Source organism: Prosopis cineraria, unplaced genomic scaffold (genome assembly GCF_029017545.1).
Source record: "Prosopis cineraria cultivar Desert tree isolate PC_DT_omini unplaced genomic scaffold, ASM2901754v1 PC1841, whole genome shotgun sequence".
In the NCBI taxonomy this organism is placed as follows: Eukaryota; Viridiplantae; Streptophyta; class Magnoliopsida; order Fabales; family Fabaceae; genus Prosopis; species Prosopis cineraria.
Genome location: NW_026557166.1, coordinates 1 through 15,351, shown reverse-complemented (window position 1 = coordinate 15,351; position 15,351 = coordinate 1). Strand labels below are relative to the sequence as shown.

Sequence of the window (15,351 nt, the reverse complement as noted above, 5' to 3'; positions counted from 1 at the left end):
ATTATTAAAGTAGTATCATATTCTAGGCTCAAATATACTTTTAGTCTTCTAACTTCATATAAAATTTTAGTTTGATCCCTTAATTTTATAAAGTATTTTTTCATCTTTTAATCTTAACATCGTTAGTTTCATGAACAAAAATTTCTTATATTAAAATTTTAAATATTAATAAAATATTATTAAATATTGACATATTAAGTTTAATTTTTAAAATAACAATGACTAGTAGAAAAAACAATCATTTAAAACTAATGATGTTAATGTTAAAAAGCTAAAAAAATAATTTATAAAATAAAAGGACTGAAACAAAACCTTTATAAAATTAAATGACTAAAAATATACTTCAGTTTATATTTTAACAATAAAAGACTCTAACATTTAATATCCTTCATTCCTAACATTTAATTGGGGTAAAAGGATAAAGATAAATACACAATAATTATTAACACGACCTGTACATATGACAGTTGTCTTTTCATTATTATAAAGATAAACGCGTGTGTGTGTATTTTTCGACTTCCCCAGTTTTAAACGCCTAAACCCTATCAAGTAGAAAAAGGAAAACCCATTTATACACCATATAGTACCATACACTAATCTTTACTATGAAGTAAATTCAAAATATGATTAAAGAATAGACATATAAGCATTTTATATTATTTATATATAATTCAAATTTTAATTATTGAATTATTAATTAATATTTATTGTGTGCGTATATATATGTGTATTTAAAACTTACAAGGTTATAGATTAGGTTGACTGAAGGGGGATAGCTTGATTATATATGCCTCTTGGGCATGGTTGTCAGTTTGGACATATAGATAAAAGTCAGATTAGGATGGACACTCTATTTGGATGTACCAATGTTACGTTTGAATTTGTATTGGCAGTATATATTAGTTAGCTCGTTGTACCAAGTTTTTTTAAGAATAAGAATATTAGTTTAATGTGTAGATTTATAATAATATTATGAATTATTTCAAAATGAAGGGTTCACTAATATTTGGGTAATTGGCTAGTGATAATCTAATTGCATTAGTCCCTTATGCTTCATGAAATCTAAAGTTAGTTGCATTGTCCATAGATTAAAAATAATATTAGTTAGTGTTTGGATTAGTAAATTTGGATTTGATATTTAGATTTAAAATCTCATCCATACATTTCAAAATCATACACATACAAGAAAATTCAAATCCAAAAATTTTTAGATGTCCAAACAAGAGATTTGGCTCAAATCTAAATTCATATATATCCAAACATAGCATTGTATTAGATATCTTATACTCCATTGCTTTAAAATTATAAAACATTTTTAACTTAGTTCTGTATTTCAAGAAAGCAGTTAACATATTTAAAAATACATATGGACTCTTATCATGTTTTTTTCTTTTTTAGTAAACAAAAGTTTAGAAGAGTTGGGTCCTAGAGATTCACTAAGGCCATGGCATGACTTCAGACTTCAAGAGCACTTACTAAGATACTTTCATGGTTAACTTTGTTTAATATAGTAACTTAATCACAAATAAATATGAGAACATTAATTTCAAATATTCATTAAGGGCATTTCTAAAAAAATTAAACTTCATTAATTACTCTTTTAAAAGAATGCAAAAATACCTTATCTTTTTAAACATGGTATCTCTCAAAAACATGTCTTACACTTTTGAAGGTGGGGAGTAAATTTCATTATAGATTGATTTTATACTTTGAATCGCTATCAAAACAATGCATGAGAAGGCAAAAGTATGCTCTCCCCGGTCTAATTTCAAAGTTTTTAAGTAATGATGGTTAATATCTTTAAATTTATAACAAATATTTGATTTTCTACTTTTTCCTTTTACTAAAATTGATGACCATAATAAAGTTGTCCAAAAATTACTAGTATAATTATGGAGGGGTAATAGTAGAATAAAAATTAATTATTACATCTTTGTTTTATGATTACAACCAAATAAGATTTTAAAACTTTACCATATAATTAGCACAGGAGGAGGGAGTAGATTATGATATAAACTTTGCTTGCTATTTATACTTAATTAAAGACTACATGCTGAAGAGTGAGCTTTACTGAGTAACTAAATAGGGAATTAATATTATTGGGGGAAGGGGAAAAAAAAAACAGACATCTCTCATGACCTTGGAGAAAAATAAGACATGCAAGGTCCGATGCAAAACAATTAATGCCGCTTGCTCCTTTGTTAACAGGAAGATTCGATTATTCTAGAGATGTGTGCTTTCTTCAAAATTAAAACCTAAACTTTGGAAGATGGGTTTGACAAATAAACCAGCAGGAAAAAATTTTCCGAGTGAGACATTAAATTCAAATTCAAATTTAACTGTTTCAACAATGACGGGGTTGATCTTTTCAATGTCATCACATCGATCTCTTTTTGAAAGGCATACTCCCTCCTTTCCATAACACTACAAGACACTTCCAAGATGATCACGCATATTAAGGAACATTATTATTAATATTTTTTTCTAAATCTAAAGAAAAATTTACTTATTTCTTTTTTTCAATTTTAACCTTATTCATAACTAATACTTCACTTCTTAAAAAATATAAATTTTTTTCTGAGGTTGGATATTAAAAAATATGAAGCATTTTTTATTTTTTTGATGTGCAATTAATGATTTTTCTCCAAAAATACTGTTAATAAATTAATAAACCATTTAAGCCTGTATATTTAATTGAGCCACCCTGCCATATAAGGGCAGACATCAAAATATGATATTAGTTTAAAGATAAGCAACTATATTAAGATATAATTTAGTTAAAAATATTTTATATTTTTTAACGAAGAGGATGCCTATATTTCTCATACATGGTTATCCAGCACGCATAAACCAACTTGAGAGTAAAAATAGAAATTTATTTTTTAAGAGACCAGATGCCATAATGCATCCCAATTACCGTTGCTGTTGTAATTTCACCAATCGTGAAAAATTAAATATTACCGTTACACTTATTTCTACTACACTTCATGTTCAGCAGTGGAGATGCATTTTTAATAGTCACATGTATGACATGTAAATATTTAATATTTTGCACTAGTGTAAGGATAAGTGGATAACTAGTAAAAATATTCTATATATTAATATTATGGACCGGAGGCATTATTTAACATGTAAATATCAATTACTGTTTGTTGGGTAATAATCACCCTAGCACATGCATGGTGATGGCCGAAAAATTCAAATTGTGAATGCTTATACATGTTCTTACTCCGGTCCTTAATATAGTTAGTAACTTTTAACTATTCCCTCCCTCCCAATTTATCTATTGTTTAATGTCCTGACAGGGATTAAAAATAGGAGAAATTCTTGCATAGATTCAGTGCATCACTTCATCTATACTATGTCCAATAAAAACATGCCATGTCATATGGTTGAAAATATAAATTGATTTTGTCATTAAAAATAATAACAAATAAAATTTTATTTGATTAAACTGGTATAAGTACAACTTCATTTTATAGAATATGGATGACATGGTAGTTTCTCAAGAGGATAGACAATGAATAATACTGAATGATGTAATTTTACTCAGTTGGCCTTAATTATTACTCTATTAGATTCATTACGAGTAAGAAATTAATATGCTTAAAGGATATAATTGAGAGAAAATAATATATCGATTCTCCCTTGGTTTTCTAAAATAACAAATAATGGGACATTTTGAATTCTCTAATGGAGAGATTTAGATGGGAAGGGAGGGATTTCGCTATCCTACCCTTGTTTGGTTTTGGTTCAGAAAAAATGGAAGAGGGGAGGGGAATTGACTATAGAGCTTATGGTCGCTATTGTGATCTTAATTCTTGCTATTAGCATTATCCTTCATTCCAATCATGCATGTTCTATTGTTTTCCTTTTGATATTTTGTTTACTTTTCTTTCTCCAAAATTTCATGAATTATTTGATTTCTCAAGGCTGTAGATTGTTTTCTATTAGGGCCTCTTTCATTGGTTTATGATTATGGGACACAAGGCACCTCTTTTAAGGAGGGGAGTCCAATTTTATAGGCAATGAACTTTTGGCCAGGTATATTTTTAATCTAAGCTCCAGCTAGCTATATAAGTTAGATAGGGCTGGCTATAAGAATGGTTTAGCGTTTGCATCACTAGCATTTGTATTATTTGATGCTTCGAACTAAATTTATTATGCTACAAAAACAATATTCCCTCATTTGTGAAATAGCTAGTGATCGCAAAAGATATTATGTATGTAAATATATTTTGTAAAATGGAATTTGCACTAGGTTGGTAGTATATTCTAAATATTCATTTGTTACACTAAGATGCTAGATCTCACAAGTTACCTCTTACAATTTTTATCAGGTAAGGGTTTTTGGTTAGTCACAAGGGAAGGCATTGGAGAATTGAGCTTGTGGCCTCTATTATTCTTCAATTTGGCACATATCATCTATTTTATTATTTTGCCATGACTTAGGATGAATTTGAAAACTATGCATTTTGAGTATATTGATAATTTATAGTTTAACAAATGATTCTACCTTCTCATATGTTTTGTGAATTTATTTAGAAAGAATTAGTCTGTCGAGCTTCCCTATGGAAAATAGTTGGGCTTCAATACCCTTGGTCCTATGGATTAAATGACAGGTTGTTAAAAAATTATTTTACACTACTACAAAATATGTCTTTAGGAGTGAGTATTTAAGAGCGCTTCTTTAAAAAGCACTTTAAAATGTGAATGCAGAATTTACCGAAACACTTTTCTAAATATGCGCTCCTGTATGTCAAGGCTTTTCAATTAGATAATGCTCCTAATTAATATAAATAAAATATTGTAAAAAATTTAAAAAGACCTTCGGGAGCACTCATAGTTAAGTGCTTCGGAAGAAACTCTTGAGGAGCTCTCTATGATGAACACTCCGGAAGAGTGTTAGCGAGTTTTATTTCTTTTTCTCCTATCAGTTTTTTTCCCCATTCAGTTTCTTTCAAACCTCTCTCTCATTTGCTGAGGCCGTGCGTTCCCAACAAGTTCCAGATCGTCGCTATATCAATCTATTGTCCTTCGCTGTTCGCTGTTCCAAATCATCTTCTGCCACTGTTTGCTATTCCAGATTATTGTCCGCCACTGTTCACTGTTTGTTTGTTTTTGTGTCGCGCCATCTGTCTCTATTTCTGCGCCACCGTCCCCATCACCACCATCTCCTGCGTCGCTGTTCCAGATCTGCATCTCTGTTCCGAATCTTTTGATCCTCTAACTTTATAAAAAATTTCAATTTGCTCTCTTAATTTTATAAAGGATATTTTTAGTCTTTTAATTCTAATATGGTTAGTTTCAAATGATTATTTTTTGTGTCAATTATTGTTATTTAAAAAATAATAAACTTAATGAATCAACAGTTGAGAATGTTTTGTTATAAAAATTTAATATAAAATTTTGTTATAATAAATTAATGTGTTAAAGTTAAAGAATCGAAAATACACAAGTTCTTGCAAAGTGTTTCACATTTTAAACTATAAAATTATTCTAAAAGATTATTTATATAAAGCAATGAAAATTGTACGTATTTCGAACAGCTTTTGATCTTGGGAGATTCAAACTCCATCGCCAAGGCACATGGGTGCTCTCACACACAAGCAAATTCCCCAATGTGAATGCTCGTGTTCCGATTTCGGACACATTCTGATTTTAGAAGACTCAAAGTTTATCACAAAGCTAAGCACATGCGTGGCCACAAACAAATATTCCGATTGTGAATGATTGTGGATGCGTGCTGGAAGATAGATAGGTGTGGTGATCCATTAATTTTTCATGCAAGAAATTGAATTTTTCATGTACCTACAATTCATCACATCCTCAAGCTTGACTGAGCACGTGTTTGGTTTTCTATTGGCTAATTGTCAGTTGTCAAAAGTTCATTCATAATACAGACTTGACTTTTTACAGGAAACTTTTACATCAACTGTTAGGCTAACAATATAGTAACACAAGGCGGTAGTAATTTTATAATTATCAACATAATTGTTTGATTTTTCAACTGATTAGAAAGTGATTAAGATTTTTAAAAATTAAAAATTAATTACTTTCTACATCGGTTTTAGTTATAATCGATGTGAAAAATACTTTCTACATCAATAAGGAACTGATGTAGACAGTTTTTTAAATTTCAGTATCTTCTTCCTTCTCTTGCACAGACACCATTTTTTGCAATTTCTCTCACACATAGACGTGATTTTCTCCTCAATCCTCACCATTCTCTTTACTTGAAATCTCATATTTTTAGTGGTGTTGATCTTCCCCACTTATTCTCATCCTCTTCTTGAAACCATACCTTCCATTTCTCCAAAAATCTTACTCCCCCTTATTCATCTTCTCCATTTTTAACTGTACTCATGGTGGTTTCCTTAACTAGTTGTTATGGGTCTTTAATAACTTTATCGTGGTTTCCTCATATGCTAGATGTATTTTTTTTACATTAATCTTTTATTTTAATTTAATTTATAATTTATATGTGTGTGTGAGAGATATACAATTTCAGTTTGTATTTTACTGCAATTATAATTTTTGTTAAATTTTAATTTAATTATTCACGTTAGAACAGGTTATAGATAGCTTTAGTTTCCTTAATTTTAAAAGGTTTTAAAAAAATGAGGAGAATTTGGATCATTTACTTTTAATTAGTTAATGTGTAATTGTTTTTAGGTAAGTGCTGTTAGTGGCTGTTTAAAGCCTTAGATTGTTTATATGTAATCAAATTGTTGTTGTTATTGTTGTTGTTGCTGCTGCTGCTAATTAGGTGTAAAATTGTGTATTTTTAATTGTAAAATTTTTTGGAGGTTCAATTTTTAGAAGAGACTCTTCCTTTTTTTTTAAATTTTATTCTTTTCCCTAAATTGTTTCAAATTTAGTTGTTACTAATATATTAGTTATGTTACTGTTGATCCATAGGTTGGAAGAGCCTTTTCTATTACTTTTGTGGAGTCCCCATTTAGCCTTCTACTAAACCACTAGTGTTGTGGCTCAATGGAGATAAGAATTATATTCCTTTAAAGATTATTTTTCTGTTTATCTATATATTTTGATATATATATATATATATATATTGAAAAAACTACTTGTTTATTATTATATTATTATTTTGGTTCAACAGCACCAGATATTCAAACTCTTGACTTTGGTAGTTCGCAAGGGTATGCTCACCCCACTCACCAGCAGGTTATAAGTTTGAATGGAAAATTACTTCGTTGATTAATTTTCATTTTCACAGCAATAAAAGGTAATAACGGCATGTGTACATATATGTAGTTGACTGAACGTGAAAAGTCATGCGAGGGATGTTCTTATTATTTGCATGCATGAGAGTAGCTTGATGATCCTTAGCGATGGGGATCATGAACATAACACCAAAAATTCATGCCTCTTTATAAGAATAGTTGTACTAATAAATTCTTAATTTTGGCTCTGATTCGAACTTGAATACCTTTCAAATATCCTTTGTGCTCTAAAAAAAATGCTTTTTCAATAGCTTTCAAACATTTCACATATTTTATGTGATATAATACCGTAGCACTTGGCTTTGTGCTTGCAATTCACAGGTCCAGCTTGTTTTTATTGGGCTTTGGAGCCTTTGAGGAAGTTGGATAAACTCTATTCGTTAGCAAATACGCCCGGAGCAATGGTAAGATACCCTCACGCACATGCAAACACTAATATATGCTCATTGGTCTTATTTTTGTTTTTCTTTGATTTTCAAGACTTGAATATATAATTAATTATTTTCAAATCAATTATATAAATGTTTTGATGCTGATGGATATATGCAATGACAAATGTGTTGTTATTGGAATCGCTAACTGGAGTGGGGTTTTCTTGGAAAAATCCACCATTTTATACTAGTGCAAAACTATTCAATTTAATATTTTGTGAATATATTAATAACTAACTTTGTGATCTCGAATATAAAACATGATTATGAAAAATCATACATATGAGTTCAAGGATCTCATATGGATCGAGTTAAAGGTAATTAAGTCTAACACTTTATAAATGTATTTAATTATTAGGATTTCAATATAAAAAGGATTTCATGCACAGAAGAAAGCAGTGTTTTCAAACCCAGACCTAACTAGATAATCTGATCGATCCAACTGTTGACTGCTCAATAAAATAGTTTGGTTCAGCTATTTGGACTACCTAGATATTTGGATCAGATTGACCTAGGCAGTTTTAAGAGAATCAGAGTTAACTTAGGAACAGAAGTTGGTCAACTAGGTCCAAGCCTAAAAAAAGAGAGAACTTAGGCTCAGTCGATCAGATTCACGATTTCTCTTCTCTAATATTCAATTCTCTTATGTCTTCTCTTCTCTAATTTATGATTTTTCCTCCACAGCTCAAGCTCAACCTCTGATCTCTCTTCTAGTCTTTGGCTTCAGCTCTAGTGATTCAGCCTTTAACATCGAGATTGGAAGCTTGTGAATTGTGACATGATGACATGCCTTCAACTCCAGCATTTTTCTTTAAGATCATGAACTTGTGCTGACATGCCTTTGCCTCCAACTCTAGTGGTCTAGGCACATAGTCTTTGGTGTTGAGATCCTAGACACCATCGACAAATTAATGTTTTATTTATACATTTGTATATATAAATATTATTTTTATTTAATTTTTATGTCATCAATTGGACTGCTGGTTGAACCATGAAAATCATGACCTGTTACTCTTTCTAATTCATTGTCCGGTTTAAGTTTCAAAATATTGGAAGAAAAGGATATGCAAAAAGTATAATTTTTAAGAATAAAAGAATGAGAGAGATATTGAGGGAGGGAGGGAGCAGTTGGCGGGTTGGATTAGAAAAATCATATCCTGCAAGCGGGCCTTTTCAGCTGACACTTCCAACCGCAACCCTTTTCTCATCTCCAGTTAATATTAAAATGATGATGAGAAAGACTTACGTGATTATGACTGGCCACACATGATTTTTTATAACAAAATCACAAAAATATGTTTATATTAAAATGATGATTATTACGGGAGCAGGAGACTATTATTGTTAATTATAAATGATCACAAGAATTTGAAGCAAACAGTACGTTAGGTATCCCACATGCGCTGACCAATTATTTTCAATTAATTACTTCTACTTCTTTCTCTTCTTTTTGGCGTTTCCTTTTAAATTTATAGTATGTATGTATGTATATGGGATGGCATCATCGTTTTCATGTCGCTGATTCTAGGCTGTTGCAAAAATCTGATGGAACATCATTAACGTACACTTGCAAGCTACGAAGCATAACTCTCTGTCATTCACCAACATTCGAATTATCTTTTTCCATGCACATGTTTAGCCATCTGGTGTGTGTTGCGTAGGACTCCTTTTTTTCTTTTTTTAATTTCAAGGTATCAGATTCAATATCTAGCGGTTCTTGTCTGAAATTTTTAAAGTTTTTCTTTGTTATTGTTTGAGCAACAGGTTAAATTTAACTTTTATTGATAGTAGAGATCAAATTGTATCAATTTTAAAAGGTGAAGAAGAATATTGTAAAAAATAAGTTTAAAATTTCAGACTCTTTTGAATTTATAGTTAAGGACTAATTTGTATCTTTTATTCTTTTAAATAAAAAATTTGTATGATAGTTATATGTGTTATTCTGTCACCCTAGATTTTTCTCTAGTTGAATGATAACCTTACAGAAATTGAAAGATAGTTTTTTAAACAAAATTTTAGGCAATAAATTTAAAATGTCAAGAAAGTAGAACGAAAAGAGAATAATAAGAATAATAATGATAGGATATAGAGAGACACAAAACCTAATACAAGCCACAATGTTTTGGTGGCTTCTAGAATATAAATCATAGGGGGGAAAAATTAACTTACATGAACAGTGAAACTTGTATATGAAATCATATAAAACATCTCTTAAAAGTTGCATTAATTGTTCATATACATGTGTGTGCACATGATTTATATGAAGAAAGCTGTGTATTATTCATAATGGTTCATTTCTCAAATTTCATCTAACACATAACTAGATTTATATTAAGTTTTATGAATATATAGATACAGATTTAGGGAAAATTCCAAACAGTAGTATGGTTGTCTTATGAATGTAAGGACAAACAAAGACATATATGTCTATATATATATATATATATCCACATGCATATATATATGCACGCATGTGTGTTATCTATTTGTGAGTCTTTCATACATAAACTAGCATTCTGCAATCCTCACTACTTATATAAGCCTTCTTCCGCCAATTCTTTTTTATAAAAATTAAGCCAAGTTAAAAAGAAAAGAAAAGAAAAGAAAACCTTTCAATACCAGGAATCACCATCGAATATGTCGTTTCTGAATGCCACCATTTACTTGTATCTCCTGGGCTTGGTCACCTTCTTGTTTCTGTTCAAACTTTCAAGACCAAGAAAAACCCAACCTTATAACCTGCCTCCATCTCCGCCAAAGTTGCCGATTATTGGCAATATTGTCCAGTTAGGAACTCTTCCTCATCATTCTTTCAGAGACCTGTCTCTGAAATACGGTCCTCTCTTGTGGCTACAGCTCGGTCGAATCCCAGCTTTACTAGTCTCTTCTGCAGATTTGGCCAGAGAAGTCCTAAAGAATCAAGACGCAGTTTTTGCCGGCAGGTTCCAAAGCATATCAGCGAGAACCTTACTATATGGATGCAAGGATATTTCCTATGCAACCTACGGTGAAAGTTGGAGACAGAGAAGGAAAATATGTGTGCTTGAACTTCTCAGCCTCAAAAGGGTTCGATCCTTTCAGGTTATAAGAGATGAAGAAGTTGCAGAAATGATTAACGAGATACGAAGAGCCTGTGTGAGTGACACAAATTGCTCTGTGAACATAAGTGACCTCATAACTGCGACCACCACCAACATAATATTCAGATGTATAATTGGACAGAAGTATGATCCAGAAGAGAGCAGTGGAAGATTGGGGACGCTTGCGAGGAAGGAGATGATCCATCGGGCGGAATTAATAGTGGGAGATTTCTTTCCTTCCTTGGGTTGGATCGATGTTCTGAGTGGGAAAATCCAAGAACTGAGAGACACTTTTAAAGCAATAGATGGGTTCTTTGATCAGGTAACAGAAGATCATAAGCTGGCGATGAAGGAGGACGACGAGAAGAAAGACTTTGTGGATATTCTTCTTCAACTGAAAGACAGTGATATGCTTGAATTCGAACCCACCAAAGATGACCTAAAGCAATCATAACGGTCTCTTCTGAATCCCTTTCATTTCACTTAGCGTTGCTGTTTGTTGTTAATGAGCTTTCGTTTAAAGTACTGCTTTTAGCTATTTTCTATCATGTTTTAACGTAATGAAAATAATAAATAACTGATGAAAGCTTAAGCTGTGTCTCTTATTATACCTTTTGATCTATATCTTATTATTATATATCATGCATATGTTAGATTTATATTTGCATATTAGATCGGAACTCCGAAGTTGGCTTTAAAAAAAAAAAAAAAGACATGAACTGAAGTTATTGAGAAACAGCAAAATTCATGTTTCTAGTTCGGTGCTAGTTTTTCTTTTTCATTATATTGTAGATATCAAACTTGAGTCTTAATAAAAACAGAAAATTTTGTTCCCCTCAATAGGATGATCAGCTGATTCTATTCCAAGGAATTTATCTGAACCAAATAGAGCCAGCTGATCTGGGAGATAATTGTGAGATTTGATAAAAGGGAAAAATAAAAAGCAGAAGTTGATTCTTGTTGCATTTCAATGAGTTCAGGACATGTTTTTAGCAGGGAATGACACTACTTCAACGACATTAGAGTGGATTTTAACGGAGCTTCGGAGACATCCCAGAATCATGAGGAAAGCCCAACAAGAGGTCAGGAAAGTGGTGGGGTCCAAATCAAAAGTGGACGAAGCTGACATAAACGGCATGAAATACTTGAAACATGTCATCAAAGAAACGCTTAGATTACACCCACCAGCTCCTTCCATGGTCCCTCGAGAAACAATCGGCAATGCAAAATTAGGAGGATACGACATTCCTTCCAAAACATTGATGTTTGTGAACGCATGGGCAATCCAAAGGGACCCTGAAATATGGGAAAAGCCTGAAGAGTTTATCCCGGAGAGAGTTGAGAACAGTCAGATAGATTTCAAAGGGAAAGACTTTGAGTTCATCCCATTTGGATCTGGAAAAAGGATATGTCCTGGCATGGCCTTTGGACTTGCTTCAGTTGAGTATGAACTGGCTAATCTTCTTCACTGGTTTGACTGGAATCTGGGATGGTGAGATTGATATGACCGAGATGTATGGGCTCACAGTGAAGAAGAAGGTCCCTCTTTTTCTTGAACTTATACCATACTCTGTCCACTCACAATCTGGTTAATCCGTCTTCATGATTTCGCTTCATGTTTATGGTTTCTGTTTGGTCTGTGATGGTACTTGCTGTTAAAATGTGAAGCTGCTTATGAAGTTGCGTGTATGGGAAGAATAATGGGTATGAATTTGTGGATGTAATGTGAAATTCTATCTTAGCTGCCTAGGAAAATACTACTATAGTGTGTGTTACTGATGCCTTTGTTATTGCTTTGAATTTGTGAGGGGAGACATATATGGCAATATTATCAAATAAGAGCGAGTATCATTCAGAACTCTGAAATCAAATGTGATGGTTATCTTGAAAAAGCTCAAGCCAAATAACAGTTCAAGAAATGTCTCTGAATATTTTGCCATCAAATAACTCAAGTTCCAAATACATTAATTAGGAAAATTAGGTAAATACATGCACAGTAGCAACACTCAAGAACAATGTCACTGAAAAATAAGAGGCGCAGAAAAGGATGGAGAAGCAGCAGCTACAGAGAGAAGAAAATATCTGAGAGAGGAAGAGAAAGAACTACAAGAAAAAGGAGGAGGCCAAAGCATGAATATCAAAGGAAAAGAGGTAACGGTTTTCTCCGCACGGCCAGACCAACACCTTGTGTCCAACTACATCCCCCAACCCAATTTTCTGTAATGAGCATTCTGTAATATTATTCAAAAAAAAAAAAATTCCGTAATGAGCATCCAGCCTATTAACATGACTTGCCTTACTCGTCCAAGCCCACATTAAGATTAGGCTCATTAATATATAATGAACTCATTAACAAATAGGTGACGACCTTTTGAAGTCATCATTGTCTCACTAATTTTGGATAAATCTTCTAGCTCTTCTGTCTCATCTGATGAGAGGGGGAGGGAGGTATGAAATTAATTAGAGGCCCAACAGATGTTGGATTCTTGTTATTCAACCCAGAACTGTTTGAGCAACAATTTAGCGTCAAGCTTTTAATCTCTTGCATTGACATTATTAAAGCCAATTAGTTGGCTAAAGTCTTGGCTAATGATCTGTCACACCCAAAATATAGGAGTGATTAATAAGTAATATGCACCTAAACACATATTCCTTAAGCTTAATTCAAGAAATGTTTCATTTAAAAATACTTTTTATTTAAATCTAGCTTTAATATTTTTGTAAAAATTTCAACAGAATTTTCTTTGAGAATTAAATCTCACAAAATTTTATAATACAAATTTTCAAACAAATATTATAACAACTAGAACCTCATCTCCTTTCAACTAGCAAACCAAAATATTTAATAAAATAAGGATTCTAACCATAACCTATGTGAAGCAATTATAACATTATTTATAAAAGTACAATATATAGGTTTAAAAATTTTTACATCAAAAATAGAAATTAACCAAAATGGCGCCTCAACTTCAATTTAGTAACAAAATCCCTTGAATGATCTAACAAAGGCATAGGTTATCTGACACCAAAAATATTTTTCAGTAAATAATGTTTCCAACCATGACATTTTTTAACATTAAAGTGAATAAAATATACTAGTTACATAAACTAAAGAGAAAGTAATTCAATGGAAATAAATTTGTAAGCTCAGAATAAAATTTCTATATAACTTCAATATCAAGAAACTTTAAATTCATAATGACCAAATAGCTCTAATATCTTGACATGTCAAAATAATTAAATGAGTACATAAATGAAAATATAACATTGATAGTTAAAAATCATTAGTGTGTGAAATCATCAATTAATTAAAAATTCATATTTCTGGAGATTTATTAGGACAATTCACAAATGTAGACACATAATTCATGAGGGTAAATGGCTTATGTCATAAAGATAAATGTGGATACAAAATTCATGAGGATAAGTAACCCAAATGCAACCTAAGCTATGAAACAAACATGGATATACAGTCCATGAGGGTAATGCTAACTAAATGCAATTTGAAGCCACAAAAACAAAATGCAAGAACAGAGCTCACAAAAATTAAACTAGCTAGTCATTGACCATGGCACGTCAAGGGCTAATGGAACTGCCATTAGCAACTAATGTTCTATATAAAATCCCCTCCTAAATCATTTTCAAATATACGAGAAAATTACCACTATGAAAACATAAATTATATTCTCAAAATCAAACTCGGGTGAATAATTTTTTATTGATAAATCAGTTGGGACGCTATCCACTTACCTCAAGTATTCCCAAAATTCAAAAATCACCTCTTGCCACCTCAAGCAAATTTCTCCTCTTCCAAATATCGTATAAAACATAATAGTATCTTGATGAACTTTATTTTTGAATCAACAAGATTACTTTCCAAGAGAATCCACTCAGCCAAAATTAATAATAATAACTTTGAAATTTTATGAGCACAATTCACCCACCCATAAAGATTTCTAGCCCATAGTTAGCTAGTCAGTAAAATATACTCTCTCTTTAGATTTTTTGTTAAAACACCTACTATACAACATTCCAAATCATAAAAAATACATACCCTTTAATTATCTTACCCTAACAAATTTTCAATATCCAAATATAACTTTTAAATTGATAATATGTCTTATGACTTGTGAGCCATATAACTCCCCACAATCCAGAACTCAAACAATATCTTATTAACTCCTAAAATAGATTCCTTCACAAAACTCAATTTAGAGTAACCAATTAACATTGCTCAAGCCCAAGCATGCTTCTTATTAAATTAACAAGATTACACATCTATAAAAAAAAAAAATCAATCAAAACTCTTCTAATAAGCATTTTATTAAACACTTTATAGGCATCAATATCCAATTATAGTACCAAGCTTCGCTGTCTTCAATTTCCTTTTTTAAAAATTTTCATTATCAATTTTTCAAACTTCAATTTCCAAGCAACCTAATCTTATTATTCCTTCAACGGAAATCGATTGACCTCAAAGAAACATTCAAATCAATTCATCCTCTACAGCAGCAACATAAAAGTGAATTTATCTAATGAAAATCATGCTCTTAAACTCCAATTTCAACTCAAATCAAGCTTCCCTTTCATATA

General features: G+C 31.4%; 2 protein-coding genes across 2 annotated transcripts; both read left to right on the top strand.

The window, feature by feature from the left end:
* The first annotated feature begins 10,315 nt into the window (after positions 1–10,315).
* LOC129300996 (phenylacetaldehyde oxime monooxygenase CYP71AN24-like) lies at positions 10,316–11,212 on the top strand. Its single transcript, XM_054939582.1, has one exon. It carries the CDS (start codon positions 10,316–10,318, stop codon positions 11,210–11,212), a length of 897 nt encoding a protein of 298 aa, XP_054795557.1.
* On the top strand, positions 11,077–12,629 carry LOC129300995 (phenylacetaldehyde oxime monooxygenase CYP71AN24-like). Its single transcript, XM_054939581.1, is given in 3 exon segments — positions 11,077–11,214; positions 11,739–12,244; positions 12,246–12,629. Coding segments are annotated over 2 exon segments (609 nt in total). The 5' UTR covers positions 11,077–11,214; positions 11,739–11,741; the 3' UTR covers positions 12,352–12,629.
* The last annotated feature ends 2,722 nt before the right edge of the window (positions 12,630–15,351 follow it).

Bases quoted from the DNA above. Each gene is read 5' to 3' on its own strand.
- LOC129300996 (XM_054939582.1), top strand. From the start codon at position 10,316: ATGTCGTTTCTGAATGCCACCATTTACTTGTATCTCCTGGGCTTGGTC.